Source organism: Caloenas nicobarica, chromosome 16 (assembly GCF_036013445.1).
Source record: "Caloenas nicobarica isolate bCalNic1 chromosome 16, bCalNic1.hap1, whole genome shotgun sequence".
In the NCBI taxonomy this organism is placed as follows: domain Eukaryota; kingdom Metazoa; phylum Chordata; class Aves; order Columbiformes; family Columbidae; genus Caloenas; species Caloenas nicobarica.
In genome coordinates this window covers 14,830,714-14,852,113 of record NC_088260.1, presented here as the reverse complement: position 1 = coordinate 14,852,113, position 21,400 = coordinate 14,830,714, and the positions used below count along the sequence as shown (strand labels likewise).

Sequence of the window (21,400 nt, the reverse complement as noted above, 5' to 3'; positions counted from 1 at the left end):
CACTCAGTGTTACGTGTTAGATGAGCGCTGTGCATGTAATGTGCTTAGAGTGTCTCAGCTCAGAAGGTGGCTGAAGAATGGTGGTTTATTGTAAATGCACTAGCATGATGGCAAAAAGCTGCCTGAGCATGCCCTAGGCATGTATGAAATCTTAACTCCCAGCTGCATCCCACTACATACTGAAGACATAAATAATTATGCAAGTTGTAGTCCAGTGGTAAAATCTAATCCAAAATATTTTCACCAATGTTGACTTTTTTAATCCTGTGAAGCATAGCACAGGAGTCCATCTAATAATAGAAATCTCTGCTTTTTCTTGGAGGGAAAGAGTGTTTTCTGCCTTGGTAAGACTGATTAAAAAAAAGCACGCAGTTCTAAGTTAATACTTGTTTATTAGAATCTCATCTAATGATTTTTAAATGTAAAAGTCACTATTTATGACACTTCAGGATCAAAATCTTAAAGCTTGTTGCTTTTTCCAAAAACTCTAGGTTGAGAAGAAAAAGACATTATAATCCAACATCTTAAGAACATTACTTTGAAAATGTGAACAAAATAGAATTTCATTTAAAGCATTTAATAGCTGAGACAAGCAGTGTGAAAAAGCTGAATTACAAGAGAAACAATAGAACCCGACATTCACACTACAAGTTTACCTTTCCACAACAATTAGTACTCCCAGGTCAGTTCTTTCCACCAAAAAGATGCTGCAGTGGCGAAAAGATTATGCTAGGGAAACAAGAAGAGGAAAGAAAAGAGCACATTATACTTAAAATACTTCCCTGAGAACTGTAATAACAAGGTAATTTCTGTCCACCAGAAAGACACAACCCCAGCACAAAATAATACAGACGACAACTGAAAAGACAGAGGGAACAAAAATAACAACTTGTGCCATAATGGTCTAGTCTCAATAGTTAAAGAGACTGGCATACGTTATGATGGTGAGTGAAAGCCGGCAATATGCGCTCACAGCCCAAAGGTCGATTGCACCCTGGGCTGCATCCCCAGCCCCGTGGGCAGCAGGTTTGGGGGGATCCTGCCCCTCTGCTCCGCTCTGGTGAGACCCCCCTGCAATGCTGGTCCAGCTCTGGGTCCTCAGCACAGGACACACATGGACCTGCTGGAGAGGGGCCAGAGGAGCCCCAGAAATGACCCGAGGCTGGAACAGCTCTGCTGGGAGGACAGGCTGAGAGAGTTGGGATGTTCAGCTGGAAAAGAGAAGCTCCGGGGAGACCTTAGTGTGGCCTTTCCGGACTTAAAAGGGGACTGATAATAAAAGATGGGGACAGACTGCTCTTGCCAAATACAGCTTCAACAGCTTTAGAGCACTTGTTCAGTCAACAATGCCCAGCAACTGTTTGCACTGTCACTGTAATTTCTATTTGAAATGGTACCTTTGGGAGTCAAAGTCACAAAGTCTGCAGCTGCTAAGTGGCCAAATAAAGGTCATACCTACCTTAATGGGACAGAAAGGCCCTGATAGACGAGGGAGTGCTTTAGTCCCTCAGAAACCAGGCTGTAGATGGCACTCCTCAGCTGATAAAAGCCCCATTGTATAAGGGCTGTGACTGAGGTCAGTAATCCTCCCCCAGGAGGTTTTTCCCCAAAAGCAGCTCAAAAGAGGAACATTTATTGGGAATGTTGCACCTTCCCACAAGACAAAAGGACATCTGTGAACATTCCTTTGCCATGGGAGACTTCGGTTTAACCACAGAAAGGAGGAATCCATTCTTCAAGATCATGTAGAATCACTTGAACTGCCAGAATCAGGCACAGCCTGTGACACAGGCTTTGATATAGCCAGCACTCCATCTGCTCAGAGCTGCAGGATTAGTACCTTCTCCAGAATTTTGAGAGACCTCTTCCTTCTGACTCCATGTTTCCTTTGTTTACCATTTGGTTCACTTGCTCCAGCAGCTGCATTGCACCCTCAGCCTGACTGGTTGCTGCGCTTTGTTCAAGGGTAGATTCCACAGGTTCCCCTGTAATAAACAGCAGCAAGAACAGAGACACAAGCTCGCTCTCTCCACACTCCCTGCACACCCAACAACAGACCCTGAAACTGAGAGGTGGGCCCAGACCTGGACTGATGTGACACCCACGAGCTTTCAAAGCAATTGCAGTGCAGACTGATTTGGAGACAGGCTCCCATCTCACTGTCTGGCTCTGAAAGAGTCACGTAGCCCAGCTCTATGGCTGGGAATTCGTTACGCAGGAAGACAGTCTCAGCCAAAATGACTGATGACCTACCACTTTACAGTGGTTGTAATTCCTGATCTCATATGCTGGAAAATACCAAACATGATTTTTCAAGGAAAACTAATACAAATGTAATCCTTGTGGCTTTTGATTTAAGATGACCAATTTAAAGGAAACAATTCAGGAATTCCTTACTTACAGGAACTCATTTGGTTACAGTCCACGGTAAGGGATGCTGGACTCAACTCACACTCATTTTCCTTGGAAGAATTCTGAAAGGAAAGAATCCAAGAACTGTTACACAACGTAAAATCCTATTGTATGTGAGATCTTTGTTTGTTTGTTTGCTTTAAGAATTAAAATACAAGGCCTACCCTCTTGTTCTGTGATTTTTTTTTTCTGATACTATGAGGACTGTCTCCACCAATATATTTGTACCCCTCCCTCCTCAGGACATTCACAGGCCTAACATAAAGCTGCAATTCATTTAGCAGACTTTAACATATCAGATAGTGAAAGAATAAGCAGCAGCTATGGCATAAAAAGAGATTTTAAAAAACATCAACAGAGGTGCTGTGGGCAATAACAGCCACTGAACAATATAGGCCCTTAGAATCACAGAATCACAGAATGTTAGGGATTGGAAGGGACATCAAAAGATCATCTAGTCCAATCCTCCTGCCAGAGCAGGAACACCTAGGTGAGGTTACACAGGAAGGCATCCAGGCGGGATTTGAATGTCTCCAGAGAAGGAGAATCCACAACCCCCCTGGGCAGCCTGTTCCAGTGTTCCGTCACCCTCACTGAGAAGTTTCTTCTCAAATTTAAGTGGAACCTCTTGTGTTCCAGCTTGAACCCATTGCCCCTTGTCTTACTGTTGGTTGTCGCCAAGAAGAGCCTGGCTCCATCCTCATGACACCCACCCTTTATATATTTATAAACATTGATGAGGTCACCCCTCAGTCTCCTCTTCTCCAAGCTAAAGAGCCCCAGCTCCCTCAGCCTTTCCTCATAAGGGAGATGCTCCACTCCCTTAATCATCTTTGTGGCCCTGCGCTGGACTCTCTCCAGCAGTTCCCTGTCCTTCTTGAACTGAGGGGCCCAGAACTGGACACAATATTCCAGATGAGGTCTCACCAGGGCAGAGCAGAGGGGCAGGAGAACCTCTCTCGACCTACTAACCACCCCCCTTCTAATACACCCCAGGATGCCATTGGCCTTCTTGGCCACAAGGGCACAGTGCTGGCTCATGGTCATCCTGCTGTCCACCAGGATCCCCAGGTCCCTTTCCCCTACACTGCTCTCTAATAGGTCATTCCCCAACCTGTACTGGAACCTGGGGTTATTCCTGCCCAGATGTAAGACTCTACACTTTCCCTTATTATATTTCATTAAATTTTTCCCCGCCCAACTCCCTAGCCTGTCCAGATCTCGCTGGATGGCAGCACAGCCTTCTGGCGTGTCAGCCACTCCTCCCAGCTTGGTGTCATTAGACATTAGTCCTGCTGTGACAGAGTTGTAGGAAACAGAGTAACAGGGAAGGGACAACATTGCAAAGCTCCAGAAGCAAGAGGTGAGCCAGGAATACACATTAGGAAGGCTAGCAGCAACGCAAAGTACCACAAACGACAAAATCAGCATGTAAGCTTCTTTAAGAGGGAGTAAACCAACTGTGTCATAGAGAGAAGATCAGAGAAGAATACAACCACTCCCTGATGGCGTTTCTCTCGCACTAAGCTCCGGTTCCTGCAAAATACCAAACTTCAGATGGCCTGAGATCTATGCAGTTTAGCCTCAGAGCATTAACTGAATTAGGAAAATTATCTGCAGCAACAGGCTGAGCATCTCTCAGCTCTCTTTCTTTCTTTGACTTCTACTGGTGCACTTGGTAAGTGGAAAGATGTGCGGGCTCAACTCCAGCCATGCTGACCAGACAGCCCACTGTCAAAATCGCAAGCCTAGAAGGCATCTGGATGAGAGCTGAAAATGCAATCTATTGAACAGCCATGTGACTGCGGCAATTCTGTGCTCCTCCTGAATCCAGTGCTCGTGTTGTAAAGTCAGTCCTACATGTACTAAGTAGACAGATTTCCTTCATGTTTAACAAGACCCTTCCCTTCTTGAGATGCATTCTGAAACACCATGTGGATGTGGATACAAAGTCATACACTGCTGATAAACTGAACAAGAACCCTGGAGGAATGATCAGAAGAATCCTGCGGAAGCACAGGTGCTACTGATATGTTTTTTTCCTAAACCTCATCTTTCTTCTAATCCTGAATACGAAGAAACCAGATGGAGAGCAAACTGAATGGAAAGCACATCACAGAAGTACCTGCCTCTGATCTCATAAAATGCACATAAGGGAGAGGTCATCTGTCCATTTCATGCAGTGCTCGTGACATCTGCTCTGGTATTCATAAACACAACAGTTTGTGTCTGGACAGTCCTCTCAGTGTAACGGTGCCCTGACTAGTGCAAATTTCAGGTACATGTCATGGTGACATGAGCATCTGTTCTTCTCACCTTGACTGGAGTTTGCGGAGTTGATGATTCATTCATCATAGTTCCAGTTTACCTGGGAGTAGCTCAGGACATGTCTTCCTGCATCAGCTAACACAACGATGAGGTTACAGTGGTCTCTACCACCTACCACATTGCTCCTCAGGGTCCAACAGGCTAATCTGGAGCTCCGCCTTTCAAAGACTCTAATGTTTGGGAAATTCGGCCACTGTACAAGAAGCAGAAGCATTACGGAAACAGTGATTACAGCAAAGTGGGGAATAAAACAATCACCTTTCAGAGGATGACCCTTATCCCACCAACAGAGTGTTTGGAGCACCTGAGGAAAGAAGCCAGAAATGACATGTGTACAGACCTGTCACTAATCCTGCACAGGTAAGCTGAGGCAGGAAAGAAGTGATACAGGTCTTACAGATAAATAAGGCTTTGTGTTCTAGAGTTCTTCTGTACTGAATGTTCCTGAGGAGTTGCCAGGCAGTCTCCTTGCTGAGAAAGTTTTGGGCTTCCTTTGTAGACAATCCCAAGAGGAATGAGTTTGCCTCCTCAGAAAAGTCTTTCTCTGAAGAGCTGGAGAGGGAGCAAGACCAGGAAGGTGATAGTGTGGCAGGGATTTCAACTAAATTTAGCATGCGTATCAGTAGCCAGAAACTGGAAGAAATGCACTGGGACATTTGGGAGGATGGGCAACAGCCAGGAGGAGCAGAACAGAGGTGTCAGGGAAGACCATGTTACCTAAAGGGTGCACCTAACTGCAGCCATCAGAGCAGCCTTTTAGCCTCTGGGCTAAGAGAAAAATCATCTCCCGCTCCTGACGAGGGCTCTGGAGAACAGCGGTTTTAAAAAGCAACTGCCAATCCTTCTGGAACAATCCTATTGTACATCTGTCTTCCGATGCCATAGTGAGAAAAGTCATGTCACTCTTTCAAGAAGAGGGAGATGCCTGCAAGGCTACGTGCACAGAAAAAGGACGCTGGTGGGGAGTTGCAAGTACTCACACTGAAGCCAGTCTCAAGGTGTCAGAACCCACTGCTGGCTCTTCATGCAGTTCTGCACGACAGGGCACTTGAGATAAAAGAGGACTGGAGTCCTGAAGACAACAAAGGGCAACCTTCGCGCTCATCTCTGAGAGGCCAAGTTCAACCCTCAAGTTCGTAGCTTGACAGTTACAAAAGCTTGTGTCACCTCCCTGTAAAATTCATCCCTTGGCTATGTTTGAGGAGCAGCAATCAAAGATGTCTCAATGCAGGTGATGCAGGTGAAAAGGGAAAAAATACCTGAAGGCATTTTTATGCTTGCCACTTTAAGAATCTAGGACTAAACAGATCCAGTTGTCTCCTTCTGAATGTGCTATAGCTTACCATTTCAAATCCGTGCTTTGCTTTACTCTTATGGTGAACACACTCAGCTCCAGTTCTGAAAATAAGGCAAACAAGTAAGAATTGAGTTTACAAAAAGTCACAAAAAGGAAGCAATCTTGTAAATGGTGACTCCAAGTATTTCACTAGAAATCAAGGCTTTAGTACCTCTAGCCAACAACATCTATACCTTTAATCTATATTTGTACTCATGTTTCAAAGTCTCACTCATTCCAGTATTTGGCTTCCTGCTTTTCTAGTAAAACCAACAAGCAGTTAAAGAGAAAAAAGGTGTTACACAGCATGGAAAGGGGGATGAGCAGCAAACTGAGAAAGCTTGCAAATCCTGCAAGGTTACTGACATAAAGGGAAGGACAGGTAGCAAAGAACCATAGGAAGATCTTACATGACTTGGTGATGGAGCAATAAAATGCCACAGAAAACTGTACAGAGAGGTACAAAGTGATGCACATGGGGAAAAATCCTGGCTTCACACACAAACTAGTGGTCTTTGAGCTGATCAGTGTCACTGGGGAGTGACACTTGGAGATTCTGCTAGCTCAGCACTCAACAGCAGCCCAAGAAAAGCCAAATCCAAATTCCCTGTGAGAAATTAAGAGCAAAAGAGGTTGTCCAAAAGGAAAAATGATAAGAGGTGGTCTGATTACAGCAGACAAACTCCATCCTGAGTAGGAGGGCAATGCTCAGATTGAATGAGCTCTTCAGTCTAACAGAGTAATTGGAAAAAAAATGACAGAAGGCTTAAAGTTCATGCCTCATCAATTTAGTTTTGAACTCAAGAATACACTTCAGAATTATTTGCTGTTTTAGTCTCATGTGATGAGACAAGATACATCAATAAAAGAAAACTGCCAGATTGGATCATGAAATAGCCTTTTCTGCCCTTGTATCTTATGAATCTACAACTCATGAGTTGGCTAAAAGAGATGAGAAAGCGTTCTGGATCTTGGTCTCATTCTTCACTCATTTACAGCAGTTTTATTGGGACTAGAAATTGAGAAAGGGGAGGGGGAAAGCAATGAAAGGACAAAATTTGTATGAGCAGGAAAAGAACTGGCTTCACACTTCTTCTGTTATGATCTCTGCCTGAAACACATTTGGGAATTGGGTCGAATACAAGGCAACAAGGGAGATGATTTGACATAGTTTTTACATCACCATGGAAGGGGAGAGGTGAAAAAAACACACTTCCGATCACAACACTAGCTCTGGGACTGTCTGCCACATACTTGTGAATATTAAGTACAGAGAGGCATTTTCTTTATTTAAAAGCTACACTCTATGAAAGAAAGAAGCCTGCTAGTCTATTACTAATCTTGGGCCTGCCTTTGAAAGATAGTCAAGAACTAAGTTAGCCAACATGAGCCAGCATTGCACCCTCATGCTGGAGGCAGCCAACGACACCCTGAGGTGCGTTAGGAAGAGTTTTGTCAGCAGCAGAAGTGATGCTTCGTCTCTGTCCAGGGCTGCTGAGGCCAGGCTGGGCGCTCTGCCCAGACTGGGCTGTGTAGGACGAGACTGGGACTCGATGGGGTGAGCCCAGGAAAGGACCACAAAGACAGAAAAAGGACTGGAACACTTTTCGTATGCGGAGAGGCTTTGAGAGCTGGGACTGTCCAGCCTGGAGAAGGCTCAGTGGGATCTTATCAATGTACACCTGATGGGAGGGAATGAAGAAGAAGAAGCTGGGCTCTCCTCAGCAGCACCTCTGGCAGGACAAGAAGCGAAGGGCACAAGTTGCAAAGCACAAAATTAGATCTGAACACAAGAAAAACTTTTTGACTACAACTGTGGTCAAGCACTGCAACCGGTTGCCCACAGAAGTTGTGGCGTCTCCATCCTTGGAGTCTGCTCAAAACCTGAGGGGACACATCCTGGGCAACCTGCTCTGGGTGACCCTGCTCTAGCAGGAGGGGTTGGACTTGATATCAAAGGTCCCATCCAAACTCAATGATTCCCTGAAATCCAGAGATAGACATCTGCTTTGGAATCACCATGAGGAGTTTAGTTACCAAACAAACCAACATGAAAGATGCGTGATAATACTCACAACATGTGCAATTCCCTGAGACTTTAAAGCACTTTGAAAACATTAAGCTCCAATGTGTTTTGCTGTCAGCCTTGGGCTGAGATACAGCATTCACCAGCCGACTCAGAGGAACTGGCTGCGAGGCAGCTAGAAAATTGTTCTCAGTTCTTCCCTTGTCATCCCTGGCTCAGCTAAGCAAGCCAGTGCACTGCTTTGTCTAGTTGCTGCATTCTCATCTCACTGGGATTCTACAGGTCACATTAACATAAAGGAGTTATATAGGAAGACCTGTAGTCAACGGGATGGCAACCTGAAAGCATAGGACAACTTTTCTTCAAATACGGGCAAAATGCTCCCTAGACTGTCATCTATAGAAGAGAAGGAAAAAGAAAAATGGAGTAAAGGATTACACAGGAATTAAATACAAGGAAGGTACAAGAGACACTAAAAATATTGACATGTGCCCTGGAAGACTATTTTGTAGTCAACTGACCTGTCCAGATTCGACTGTGGGCATGAGCTCCCTGCTCTGACTTCCACTCTTCTCCTCTTCATGGTCTCTTTCAATGCAGTACTTTCTGACATTTCACTTCTTCTCTTGACCTTCAAAACATTGCAAACTTGATATTGACAAAAATTGATTCTGACTTTTCTATTTTAGAAGAAAATTAAGAGTTAATTCATATTCCGCAAAATTGTTCACATTTACACAATGAAAACAAAAAAATGATTCAGGAATAAAAGATTAGCTTCCTTATTCAAACAGAAGATAAGCACGGAGAGGCCATGCAGAGAACTATGCTCAACAGTTTTAAACAAAAAATACTGCTTTCCAGGACATCCTCTTTGCTCCATTTTCAGAGGAGGGCCTAGGATGTAATGCTAGCAGAGAGAGAAAAAATTCTTTCGGGCAATTTGGAGAGAACATCTTCTCTTATTCACTCCATCTTCAGACACTTCCCCATATTGAAAACAAACTTAGCCTGAGCTCTCATGAAACTAAAACTTTCCAAAGAAGCCTAACTTTGTTATTTATGACATATACAGTACCTAGGAGATGCCTTAATTATTCACCAATATTGACCTCATATAGACTCTCATAATGGAGAAACCACTGGACAGCACAGATCAGACTTGTAGAAAATATTAACACTTTGAACTGAAGCCAGCAGGGCCCTCGGGTCCTGAGGCAGGACTTCACTCCTAGGCCGCTGGGACCGACAGGAAGATTCCTCTCAACTTAGATGGTTCTCGGTGAGAACTCAGTGCCACTTTACACTGCCCAACTGACACCTAGAAATAGGAGAACCGCAGCATTGCCTACGTATATTCTCCTTCTCCAGATTATTTAGAAAATAAATTTAAAACAAAGCAAAACAAAACCACACACACAACTTACACGCTCATAACTGGCCTTGTTTGTGTCTTTACCTGTAACAGAAGTATTATAAAATTTGGTGAATATTTAGACTGGACTTTCTTTAACCAATTTAAAAGTACATTTTTGCATCACACGTCACTTTGTGAGAACAAGATAAACTAGTTAGAAACAATGCTGGACTTGTATATGATACATTGAAATCGAAAAACAGCAAATACAGCTCTTTCAGAACTAGAACTCTGGGCTATGAACACCACATGTGATGGGATGGGGACAATTGCTTTTCTTGAAGAAGCTGAAGGGGTCTTCAGAAAAGAAAAAGGAACCGAAGAACTCTCAGCATCACTCTGTGCTTTGGGCACCAGATGGAAGATCCAAGGACATCTGGAGCACAACCTCCACAGAATATTGGTCAGCTAATCTCTGATGCATGGGATCCACACATATTTTCTTGTAGAAAAATCCCTGCCAACAGAAACTGGAAACACCAGTGCCTGAAAGTAACAGCACGTTATGCTCTGCATAATTTTAGAACAGAAACACTGTACAACTATCTGAGGAAGGCAATTAAATACTGAAACAAGGCGTACACGGCAGTGAGTGAATTCTCTGCATTTAGAAGTTTTTACATGCAAACATGGTACATTTGGTAGGGGACACTACACGCAAGCAAATGAGTGAGACTAAGAAATGACCAGTTGTCCATTTTATGAAGGAGACCAGATTATCTACTAAACATTCATAAGAAAAAACAGCAACTTTTCTCAGGGACCAATAGTCAGAACAGGAAATAGTAAGAATAAACACTCGTTTTCACATCAGAGGAGGTTAAATGTAGAGTCCCACAGAGGTCTCAGCTGGGGCCTGAGGCTGTTCAGGGAATTCCTAGAAAACCTGGAAAATGAGATACTAGTGAGGCGATGACAGTTGCTAACTACACAGAAGACATTATTACCATTATTACTACCACTATTTAGAAAAACAAATGCATTCTTTCTTCAGGAAAATAGAAACAAGGAGTGTGAAGTTCAATGTTCACAAATGTAGTCAAATACAAGGAAGGAAAACATGCGTTCCACATATATGTGCTGGCTCCAGCCTGCCTACTGACATTAAACGACGAAGGTTGGGAGCCACTGGGCATTGCTTCATAAAAATACCAGCAGAATAATCAGCAGTGGTTGAAAAGGCAAAGCAAGATTCAGGACATTTTAGAAAAGGAACACAGGACAAAGAGAAAACATTGTTACACTCTATTTCAAATCCACAGTACAGCCATACTGCACGCAGTTTTGCTCCCTCTAATTCAAAGGCAGAGCAGATGAAGGGAAAGGGAAAAATAAGACATAGATCATATATGTTTCCAGAAATTATCCAAATATAACCATAGTGACTTACCACATGACGTGTTTTGCTGAAACGAGTTTAGTTCCAGATACATAGTGCAAATGTAGGGATAAGGCACGAGATGGACATTCTCATGTTTGAATCTCATCTTTGATACTCTCTCCCATTTACTCAAATCTGAGAATGATGATAAGACTTAGGAACACAGCACTAACATTGCAAAGGAGCAGGAGTCCTGACAATGTTTTCTCATAAGCTTCCAAAGTCACACCACACTGCACATGTCTAAGGGAGCAAATACAACCTGTTGGTATGAACTTTGTGCAAAAGCACTAGTAACACATCACAAGAAACACTCATCCCAGTGGCACTCTCCCATCAGTCACTTGGATCAATAATGTTGTGTTTCCTTAACTGTATCTGGCTCCAATCCTCACATTCCCCTGCAACAAACAACACACCAAGCTCTCCAACCCTATGAATAAAACCCCATCAGCTTTCCTAACTAAAAAGTAATTATCTTAAAAATTATTTTTAAAATTGTCAAGCACTAGGATTCATAGGAGTAGCACCACTATGTTTACTTCATGGTTTAAAATGAGAGGAAAAAAGAGAATTGACATGACAAGAGCCACAGTTACAGACATTCCTTCAGGTGGGTGCAGTTCTGACACCTGGGAGCTCATGTGTGGAAGAATGGATGATGCTATACAGCAGCCTCCTTACGTGCCTCTGATCTCAGGAAGAAATAGGTAAAATTAATACCCTTTAGTCCATTTGCTAGCAGAAACTAATATCCAGAGGACCGGAGATGGAGCCCAAGGTTTGCCTAGGCAAAACATTGACACAATCAGTTCCTTTAAGGGGTGAAATTGCTCACCTGAGTTTGGCTTCAAGGACTCCCACAGCTGGTGATTAACTAAGAGCCGTGCTACAGCACAACACACAAATTGCACAATAATTCACCATGCCAGGCCTCTGAGCTTGCAGTTCTCACCAGGGCCCAGTGCTGGCTGGGCATGTGGATGGACTTTCAAGCCCTAAAAATACAGGTTCGTAAATCAAACACTCCTCAAGCATGCAGCCAAAACTGGCTGACCTGCTGCGAAGCAAACCGACAAAGAGGCTTGGTTCATTTGGGTGCTGCCTGTCTGACGATGCTCTTGCCTACTTTCTCTTCCCGGCAGGAACAGGAGTAAGTTGCTGTCACATGTACCTGCTTCTGACAGAGAAAGAGGAGGAGCTCGTTCTTGTCTCCTCCTAGGAGGTGTGGCAGTAATGCAGACTCCCAAGACTGGAAGAGAATGCCTTGGAGGCGGAAACACACGGGAGTTCATTACTCCTGGGCACCCAGAATCACGGGAGGCAATGCCAGAGGGCCTGATCTGATTCACTGACTGACACACCTTGGGCCTGAGAAGGCTTCTCATTCAACTAACTTCCTTTTCTCCTCAAAAAGAGCCACAGAAGAGTAACTTCTTCTTAACCCTTTACACTACAGCAACTGCAACAGAAACATTAATTGACGATTACCATTTCTTTCATTTAATTATTGTCAGTTTATATTAATAAACTGCAGGATACGCGGTAGACACAGCTGAATTCTGCCCAGTTGCACAAGAAAGAAGCACGAGATGAAAGCTAGCTAGCTAGCTTGGCCCTTGATGCACCTGGATGAAAAAAACACCTAGAAGGGGGAGGGGCCTGTAGTAAAGCTGCTGGCCAGAATAACCCAACCCCAAATCCCTCAGCACTTACAACCAAAAGTGAAATCCCCAGGAAACTACACTCAACAAAACCTGCACATGCAAAGATTTTAATATTAACTTCCATATGCCTATGTCATGCAATGGCACAAAGCTTTTACAGCGCTGTCTTCTGATAGCAGGCCAGACTGACGGCAGCTAAATGCCCCTGTAAACTTTAGGGAAGAAGGAAAAACTCTGGTAAGTGGTCCCACAGGAGTAAGGGAAATGTGCAAAATCAGGTGAATACTGGGTGAAGGACATTTGCTTCACTTTTATTTGTAGACATCAAAGACTACATTGAAGAGGTGACCAGGATAACTGGATGACAGTCCTGCAGGCTTTGTGTGTTCAAACGCCTGTCTGGTGTTCCAACTACCTCAGCTCAACTACTTCCCTTCATCAAACTCACTCTCTGAGGTGCTTTTGGCTTCTCTCAGCCATCCCTGTGGGTGTGTACAAATACACGCACATTTGCTCCCACCCAAACCCCAACTTTTATACTCAACATCCCTCTAGGCAACGTAAGATTTCAGAGGAACACTGTCACATTCTCTCAAGTTCAAGCTCAAACTTCTTCCTGTACAGACTGAAGACAGCTTTGCAGGTACAATCCGATCTCAGAGGCTCATGGAAGTGATTTAATCCTAATGTACCTTGCAAAAAAAATACTGCAGTCTTCTCTACTAACAGGCCAACATTGCTGAGCCTGTAAGGGCTGTTTCATGGGCTATTAATCTTTCTAAGCAATGCACTAGCTTTATTTGCAATCACATTAGGTGGTCTTCCTGTGACTTTATATAGACACCTTCATTTTCTCTGGGTAAATCTGGTTTGGAACGCAGCAGTGTTCATCCGAAAACACGGCAAAACACTCTTTTCACATCAGTTCTCTGGTGCAGGCGACAGCTGAGGGGGATCTTCAGCTAATGTAAAACTGCAAAGCTCAAAGGAGTCATCCTCCAGCTAAAGATCTACACACTACTAGACATGAATGTCAAATTAAGCAATGACCAACAGGTACAAGTCATTGAATCTCTTCTTTTACGAGTAGGAAAGAAAGGATACATGGAAAGATAGTGAAGTGGTCTGTAGAAAATGGATGTAAATCATCAAGATTTCCAAGGATTACTCGAACCGCTTCCTGGAGAGGCCAAAAAAAGAAAGGGAGAAAGAATATTAACAATATAGCCACAATTCCACTGACGAGTACAGTTTCAAGGCTTGGTAAAAAAATAAATTTACTTTACAGTTTGCATGAATCAAGGAAGAGCAAGTTCTAGATATTTTGCTTTTCCTCCTCCCCTTCTTCACCCCACTCCCTCCCATCACCTTAGAGTGTGCTGCACTAACAGGCTCAGAGAAATTTAAAGGAATTAATATCTTCATCTTGAAATACCATAGGAGCAGTACTATGGAGAGTGGAGGAGTGTTTTTAAATTTAAGAAGTTTTAAATGTAAGAAGTCTCCTTTTTTTCTAGCAAAATACATGTACTATTGCCCTGTTTCAAAAATAAACATATTCCTCTTTTTCTGAGTGTCGACCCAGTTACAAAGGAACTGTAATTCAGCCCAAACAAACTCCTGCTTTACAAATGGGAAACTTTTTCTGGTAATACCTTTCTATATTTTCAAAAGTGAAAAAGAAAAAATATATATATAATTTTCCATATTGATTAAAATCAGAACTTTATTTCAATAATTTTCATAATGCTATTACTGTACTCTGAAGATTTTTAAAAATTAAGTAGCAGGAGCATTCTTAAGCAGGCAACATATTTGCCTCATTTCCTTGGGAATGAAAGGGGCTTTCTTCTGTCTGAGGAAGAAGATGGCAAAAACAGAACTCATCGTTTGTGACCAAGCTCGGTCACAAAGTAAAGGCATCATTAAAAGAACATCCACAGGTTCCACTAGCTCCACAACTACAAGGAAAGCACGTGCAATTTAGCACAGCTCACCAGAACTGTCACCACTCCTGAAAAAACAGGAGGGTTTGACTGCTGGTCAAGCTGGAGAAGTTAAAAGCAGTGGCCAGGTCTGAGGCTGAGAGAGGAACCACAGGAAAGTCCTAATGCAGAATGAATCCAAACAGGAATCGGGAAGGAACAGGGCGCAAGCAGCTCAACAAACAGGAGTTGTCATTTGTCCAGTTTTAACAGTCAGTAGCTTCTTTGAGATGTCTCAAATAAAAGCATGGCTCTTCTCTGCTAATTCTGCCTATTGATGACATTTTTCATTTACCTCATTTTTTTCACCCTCCTCTCCAGAAAAGTTCCCCATTACTCGCACTTGAAATGTTGCATTTGACAAAAATGTCCTAAGTCCCATAACAAACAGATTTTGCTCGGCCTAACATCCAGCTAAGGTCCCATGGACCAGCTTCATCTCCTACCTCTAACTCCTTGACAGCCCCTTCAGTGTTGTCCAGATCAGGAACGCTATGAAACAAAGAGAGAGTTAGTCCCATCCCAATCAAACAGCAAAGGAGACATGTTCGTTGCTAGAGTTTAAACAGCAACAAAACACCATTCCCATTGCACAGAGAACATACGAAGTAGGCAGTTTATTGTTCTTAAAAAACATCCATTATTCCATAAGAGAAGTGAATTTTCTGTTCATTTGCATTTTATGTGTCTGAGGATACAATGGAAGAGAGATCAGATCTTTTCAGTCAACCCTCAGTCATTTTTAGGATCAGCTTTTCGACAAGTTGCCCACAAACCAGCATCTCTGTCTTCCAGCCTATTGCGATGCCATTCTGCTCAAGGGACTAAACGAAGGAACTGGCAGGATGTGTCTCTTAATCCCCTCCACGGTGCAAACTGCAGAGGAACGGGCCTTCACAGCACTGGAGTTGGGTCCTGTGATGCTGGGAGTTGGGTATTGTCTGCACCACACTTTGTTCCCAAATATTAATTACATCTTTTGTAAGCCATCTTCTCAAAAGTTGTTTGCTGCTAGGTATCAGCCAACAATAAAATGCACGGGGAGAGATCAAACACCTGCAGGCTGTTCAGAATCATACGCACACTACTGGCAGTGCCTTCCAAAGGGATTACACTGAGGGAAAGAGTTTAGTCACAGACAAGAGCAGCATTTCAAGGATCTTGATACAACAACACAGACAAGTGTCACTCTCCAAAATCAACCCAAAGAACAAAACAAGCAGGAAGGTTAACTCTCCCGGATCTGACACTATTCCAGCAAAACGCCAATCAGAAGAAACAATTATGTTTCAACTCATCATTTCATCCCAAAATCAAGGCATGCAACAGAATTTCAAAGAGCCAGCCTACTTCAACAAAGGAAAAATGAGACAAGGGTGGCACAAGACTTATTGTAGCTTTGGGTGTGGAGACGGTCTAACTGGCATGATGTTCATAGCACATTCTCTTCAATTCTTCTGCAGCTGACAAGAGTCACTTCCAGAATAAACCCAGGCTCTGGCAACATCTGTGCACAGCTGACTGCAAAAGGAAATCTACTCCCACTCATCAAACCTCTCCTGAGGCAGATGCTTGAGTCACTGCCCACGGCATATTAGCTCTGCTGCAACCTCATTGCCAGGAAAACAAGGGGGTTGGGATGGCACAATGCTTGCCTGTTTCTCTGATGCAGTGACACTTGGTGACTCAAAAGGATCTCAGTTTCTGCACATTTGCCACCATCTGAAAAGAGATTTAACCTCAACCTCAAGACTTCCCAAAAGCCTTTGAGGGCATCAACCTTGAACTGCTGTCTGCTGATTATCACAGCCTCAAAGGACATACACAGGGAGACAGAGTATTCTGAGCCACTGTTTTGGAGGTTTTTTATTAATGTTTATGAATACTATCATTCCTAATTATTTATCAGAGGCTGAGACAGCAACAAATCATAAACTTTCAGACCAAGTTTGAGCCCTACAGAACACTCCTTCAGCAGGTTACAATCCAGGAGGACGTGGTTTGAAATACCATCCTTAAACCTGAGCAGCTCCATCTCCTTTTGCCAGAATAGCTCAAGCTTCTGTGATTACTACAGTCTGCATCCCCCAGGATTCTGAGTCTCCTCACAAATTCAAAGCCCCATAGCTCCTTAAGTGAGATGGTCAAGGTTTTGCCCACTCACAAAAGCACTTGCCCATTATCTCTGCGTGTCTGAACTGTAGACACAAGCAGAACCCTCCAGGGCAATACCCTTGGGGAAGGTCTTTTTCTCACCTCTAGAAGATCATCCTCTTTATTTGTTTGGCATCTGAGCAGACTACTTGGCACGCTGTGCTTTAGTTACTTTGCTGGCTACTAACTAGAACTTCAGTTTGAGGCTTTCCACACCACCATCACCTCCCACAACCCTCCTGTACATTGGCCCCTGCACACCCAAAGGCTATTTTCCTTTCTCTTCCTTGCATGCCAGCAGTACCACAGCTTCAAATACTCTCCTTTCATTTCTCAGGCTTGCCACTACGGTGCCTTCTAGAAACTGGGAGAAGCACTTATCCTAAAAGTCCAGCTCAGTCCCTCTGCCTGCAGGAGAGGCACGCTGTTGTTTCAAAACAACAGGACAGGTCTGTCACTGACACAACGGAAATAGGAGTGGCAGTGAAAAGGGAACCCTGAGAGAAAAAGTCCTGAGAGCACAACAAATATGTATTGCCAGCAGTCAGTGAGAGTTTCCAAGACTCTTCCTGCATCCACACTTGAATGCCAGATTGCAAGGCCAAGGAAAGGCACATTGCAAACAGCAGACAGCCAAAGAAATAAGTACGTATGTGGAGTACAGAGCTCCAAAGCAGTGCTGGTTTTGACTGGAATAGAGGCCATTTTCTCTGTAGTAGCTTGGATGGGGCTAAGTTTTGGATTTGTGCTGGAAACAGTGTTGATAGCACAGGGGTGTTTTAGTGAAGTTGAGCAGAGCTCAGGCAGCGTCAAGGCCCCTCCTGCTCCTCACACCGACCCACCAGTGAGTGGGCTGGGGGTGCACAAGGAGTTGGGAGAGGACAAAGCTGGGATGGGTGACCCCAACTGACCCAAGGGATATTCCAGACCATAGGATGTCACGTTCAGAAATAAAACTGGGGGAAAGAGAAGGAATGAGGGACACTCCACATTATGGCATTCATCTTCCCAACTAACCATTAGGTGTTATGGAGCCCTGATTTCCTGGAAATTAAACACCTGCCCACCACTGGGAAGCAGTGATTGAATCCCTTATTTGCTTTGCTTGCACACACAGCGTTTACTTTACTTATTAAACTGCCTTTATCTCAGCTCCCAAGTTTTCTCACTTTTACCCTTCCAATTCTCTCCCTCATCCCACTGTGGGGTAGTGAGTGAGTGGTCATGTGGGGCTTAGGTGCTGGCTGGGGATAAGCCACCACAAAGGCTCTAGAGATTCTCAGTTAAACACAAAATTTCAAAATACTGTAAGTAAAAACTGCCTCTTTTTCCAGCAAACCACAAAATCCACACATGGCAGTGAAACAGGAGCTTTTTTTTTTTTACAGTTCAAATCACTCTCTCAGGCCAACGCTCAGCATGTGTAAAAGCAACTTTTAAGGGACCACTTTCATAGCCAGTGAAAGAGGGCAGGAAGCAAAGAGCCCCCACAATCTGAATTTAAGGTCTCACGTTAACTCACTGCTACGTGCAGCCATCAAACTGCAGGAAGACTTCGCAGCTTTAACACGCTTACCTGCTGAAGTTGCCATACCGGATTTTAAATTTGTACACAAGCCTGCCTGCGTGAAGAAACCTTGTTTCAGGCAATGGATAGGTAAATGGTTTCAATGACATCTTGCTTTCTCCCTGAATGTCAGCCTAGGAAAGCAGGAGAGTCCAAGGTAAATTACTAAAACCCTTCACCGCATCTCTTCGCGTCATACAAGAAGACTACGTGCAGTTCTTCCTCTAGAGGACATTTGCAGAGAGAACACGTTTCCTACCGGTATCTCCTACAGTCAGAAAACTGCTGATTCAAGCGCCTGTTCCAACGCAGCCGGTGTTTTGGAGCGGGCCCAGAGAGGACCCGGAGCCGCTCCGCCGCCAGCCGCGCTGCTCTGCAAATGTCACCACAACGTCCCTGAAGCTTCACACGCCTCTCGCCCCAGGGGCTGCCAAGGAAGCCCGGGCAGGGCGCTGCCGCGGCCTGTGACTGAGCCCCGGCTGTGGGCACACCCCGGCTGCCGTGGGTCCCGCAGCCCCCGCGGGCACAGCCGGCGAAAACCCGTTTCCCTCCGCACCCGCCCGCCTCCCCGGCTGCCCCCGGCCCCCGCCGGACCGCGGCAGGCAGCCCGCAAGGGGCCGGGGCTGCCCGGGCCTGCTGAGGGAGGGCCGGGATCCGCCGCGGACGCCGGCCCAGCGCCCCGGCCAGCCGAGAGCGGAGATGCCGCCGCCTCCTCAGCCCGGCTGACGGCCTGAGAGGCCCCCGGGCTGGCTCGGCCTGGCGACCACCGGGCAGCCCAGCGCTCCGCGAGACGGGAGGAGCGCCCGGCACTGCCCCCCGCCCCGCCGCTGCCCCCGGCCCCGGCACTGCCCCCGGCCCCGGCACTGCCCCCGGGCCCGCCGCTGCCCCCGGGCCCGCCGCTGCCCCCGGCCCCGCCGCTGCCCCCGGCCCCGGCACTGCCCCCGGGCCCGGCACTGCCCCCGGCCCCGGCACTGCCGCCCGCCCCGCCGCTGCCCCCGGGCCCGGCACTGCCCCCCGCCCCGCCGCTGCCCCCGGCCCCGCCGCTGCCCCCGGCCCCGGCACTGCCCCCGGCCCCGGCACTGCCCCCGGGCCCGGCACTGCCCCCGGCCCCGGCACTGCCCCCCGCCCCGCCGCTGCCCCGGGCCCGGCACTGCCCCCCGTCCCGCCGCTGCCCCCGGCCCCGGCACTGCCCCCGGCCCCGGCACTGCCCCCCGCCCCGCCGCTGCCCCCGGGCCCGCCGCGCAGGGCACCCGGCCCTGGCCTCAGGCAGCGCCGGGCCGGGCCCGCGGGCGGAGCCGAGCGCAGCCGAGCGAAACCGAACCGAGCCGAGCGGAGCCGAGCCGGGGCGCGGGGGTCCCGGCGGCCGTGCCAGGCGAGGCCGGGCTCTCCTCGGGGTGCTGGGGGCGGCGAGGGGCTGGGCGGCAGGACTGTGCTGCCCAGGGGTTGTTCGCTTACACACAGAGGGCTGTTCGTCGCGATTGTGGCGGCTCTGGGCTCCCACTCAGGGACTACACGGATGCGAACCCGAAGCACAGTCCCTGTCTCCAAAAGCTCGCTGGTCATGCAAGGACAGGTGCCCCGCTCCCTCTCCAGCTCCACTGCCCCTGGACACACGGCTCGTCTTCTCGCTCAGTCCCATATACAGCATCGCGTAGAGCAACAGCACAGCCTGCCAAGGGAAACATCTCCAGATCAAGTGGGCATTATGCAAGAAAAACCATGCCAACGTATTTGTCCAGAAGGAGGAACAAATACTCTCCCTGACTGTAACTTTCCAACAGGTCTCCACGAAATCTATAGTTCCATCATATGCTGGCAGGAGCAGGCTAGGAAAAGCCGAATGCCAACACTCACAAGGTGTCTGTGTTCAGCTCTAGAAAAGATTCCTGTTCATCTGTTCCAGGGAAGCCAGTGTCAACTTTGCAGGATGGGAAACAAAGCTTATCCGATACACCCTTAAATGCACGTGAAGTCAGAGCAGGAATCTTGACGAGAATGGGGCGAGTTAGGAAGTAAAGCCCGTCCTGGCCCCTTGGGAGCCCCGAGTGTCCCCAGGGAGCACAAAGCCTGGCAGCTGCCCTTCCTCATGCTCCTGTCCAGCTCCTTCTGCCTGTTGCTCCCGGAAAAAGCAGGCACCGGCATCCTCCAGCATCCTGCCAGGGACAGCCCCGGGCGCTGCTCCGCGCAGAGCCCACCCAGCCCCGCTGTCCTCCCACGGCGCCCACCCCAGCCCACCCCTTTTCCCCTTGGGTTTGTCCCCATGGCAGGTGCAGCAGGATCGCACTGCTTTCCATCCCCAGCATGCGGGGCAGGGCTGCACAAATGGAGCCCAAGGGGTCACGTCATGCGGGCAGAAACCGGCGGAGACCTGCGAGAGAAACCACCACCTACACCGCACGGACAGGAGCAGCAGCAGCAGCAGGAAAACACTCCAGAGTTGCTCCACTTGCAGGGCAACCCCAGGCAACGCTTCACATGTGGGATGTCCCGTCCCGAGCGCGGGGCTGGCCCAGACACAGCTGGTAACGGGCCCAGCGGCAAGAACAGGCTGGCCAGCAGCGCCGAGCACAAGGCAAAGCCCGTGTAGGTGCACCAAGGGCTGGCGCAGCCTTAGTCCTGGGTGCCACTGGATGTCCCTGGAGAGCACCAGGATCACAGGAATCGGCTCAGTCCCTCTGCACCACTGTCCTTGTCATCAGGGCAAACGCTGCCAGCGACGCAGGGACCCTCGGGTCACTCTCCAGCCTCTGGCACTGTCCCTCTCCATCTGCCCACCTACCGCTGCCATGGCCAGGAGGTCTCCAAGCCCGCACGCCCCCGCCAGAGCGGAGCAGGATGAGGACCTGCAGCGCCCAGTGTGTGGTGCTGAGGGGCCGGGTCCTGCGGCGTCACCTGTGGCTGGAGGAGCCACACATGCCTGCAGGCAGCGCTGCCCACGCTGCCGCTGCACCCAACCAGCGGGGCTCAGCTGGGCTGCGCTGGATTTGGATCGGCTAGGTTAGGCTGGGCTGGCTCAGCTGAGCTGGGCTCAGCCGGGCTGGGTTGGCTGGGCAGGACTGGACTGGCCTCTCTCAGCTCAGCTCAGCTTGGCTGGGCTCGGCTCAGGTGGTCTCTGCTCAGATCGCCT

The 21,400-nt window shown here is 47.2% G+C and overlaps 1 protein-coding gene across 3 annotated transcripts; it reads right to left on the bottom strand.

The window, feature by feature from the left end:
• Positions 1 to 372: 372 nt before the first annotated feature.
• Positions 373 to 19,803, bottom strand: MAJIN (membrane anchored junction protein). 3 transcript variants are annotated; one of them, XM_065646413.1, is made up of 12 exons: positions 18,533 to 19,084; positions 18,283 to 18,407; positions 14,999 to 15,044; positions 13,672 to 13,747; positions 10,910 to 11,035; positions 9,530 to 9,561; positions 8,624 to 8,733; positions 6,084 to 6,138; positions 2,402 to 2,474; positions 1,841 to 1,985; positions 657 to 729; positions 373 to 487 (listed from the first exon to the last, which is right to left on the bottom strand). In XM_065646413.1, exons 2-11 carry the CDS (start codon positions 18,381 to 18,383, stop codon positions 684 to 686), a joined length of 810 nt encoding a protein of 269 aa, XP_065502485.1. In that variant the 5' UTR covers positions 18,384 to 18,407; positions 18,533 to 19,084; the 3' UTR covers positions 373 to 487; positions 657 to 683. The 3 variants fall into 3 exon arrangements, with proteins under 3 accessions (XP_065502485.1, XP_065502484.1, XP_065502486.1); XM_065646412.1 differs by lacking the exon at positions 373 to 487 and adding an exon at positions 19,729 to 19,803 and having other exon boundaries at positions 557 to 729; positions 18,533 to 18,646; XM_065646414.1 differs by lacking the exons at positions 373 to 487; positions 18,533 to 19,084 and adding an exon at positions 19,729 to 19,767 and having other exon boundaries at positions 557 to 729.
• Between the last annotated feature and the right edge of the window lie 1,597 nt (positions 19,804 to 21,400).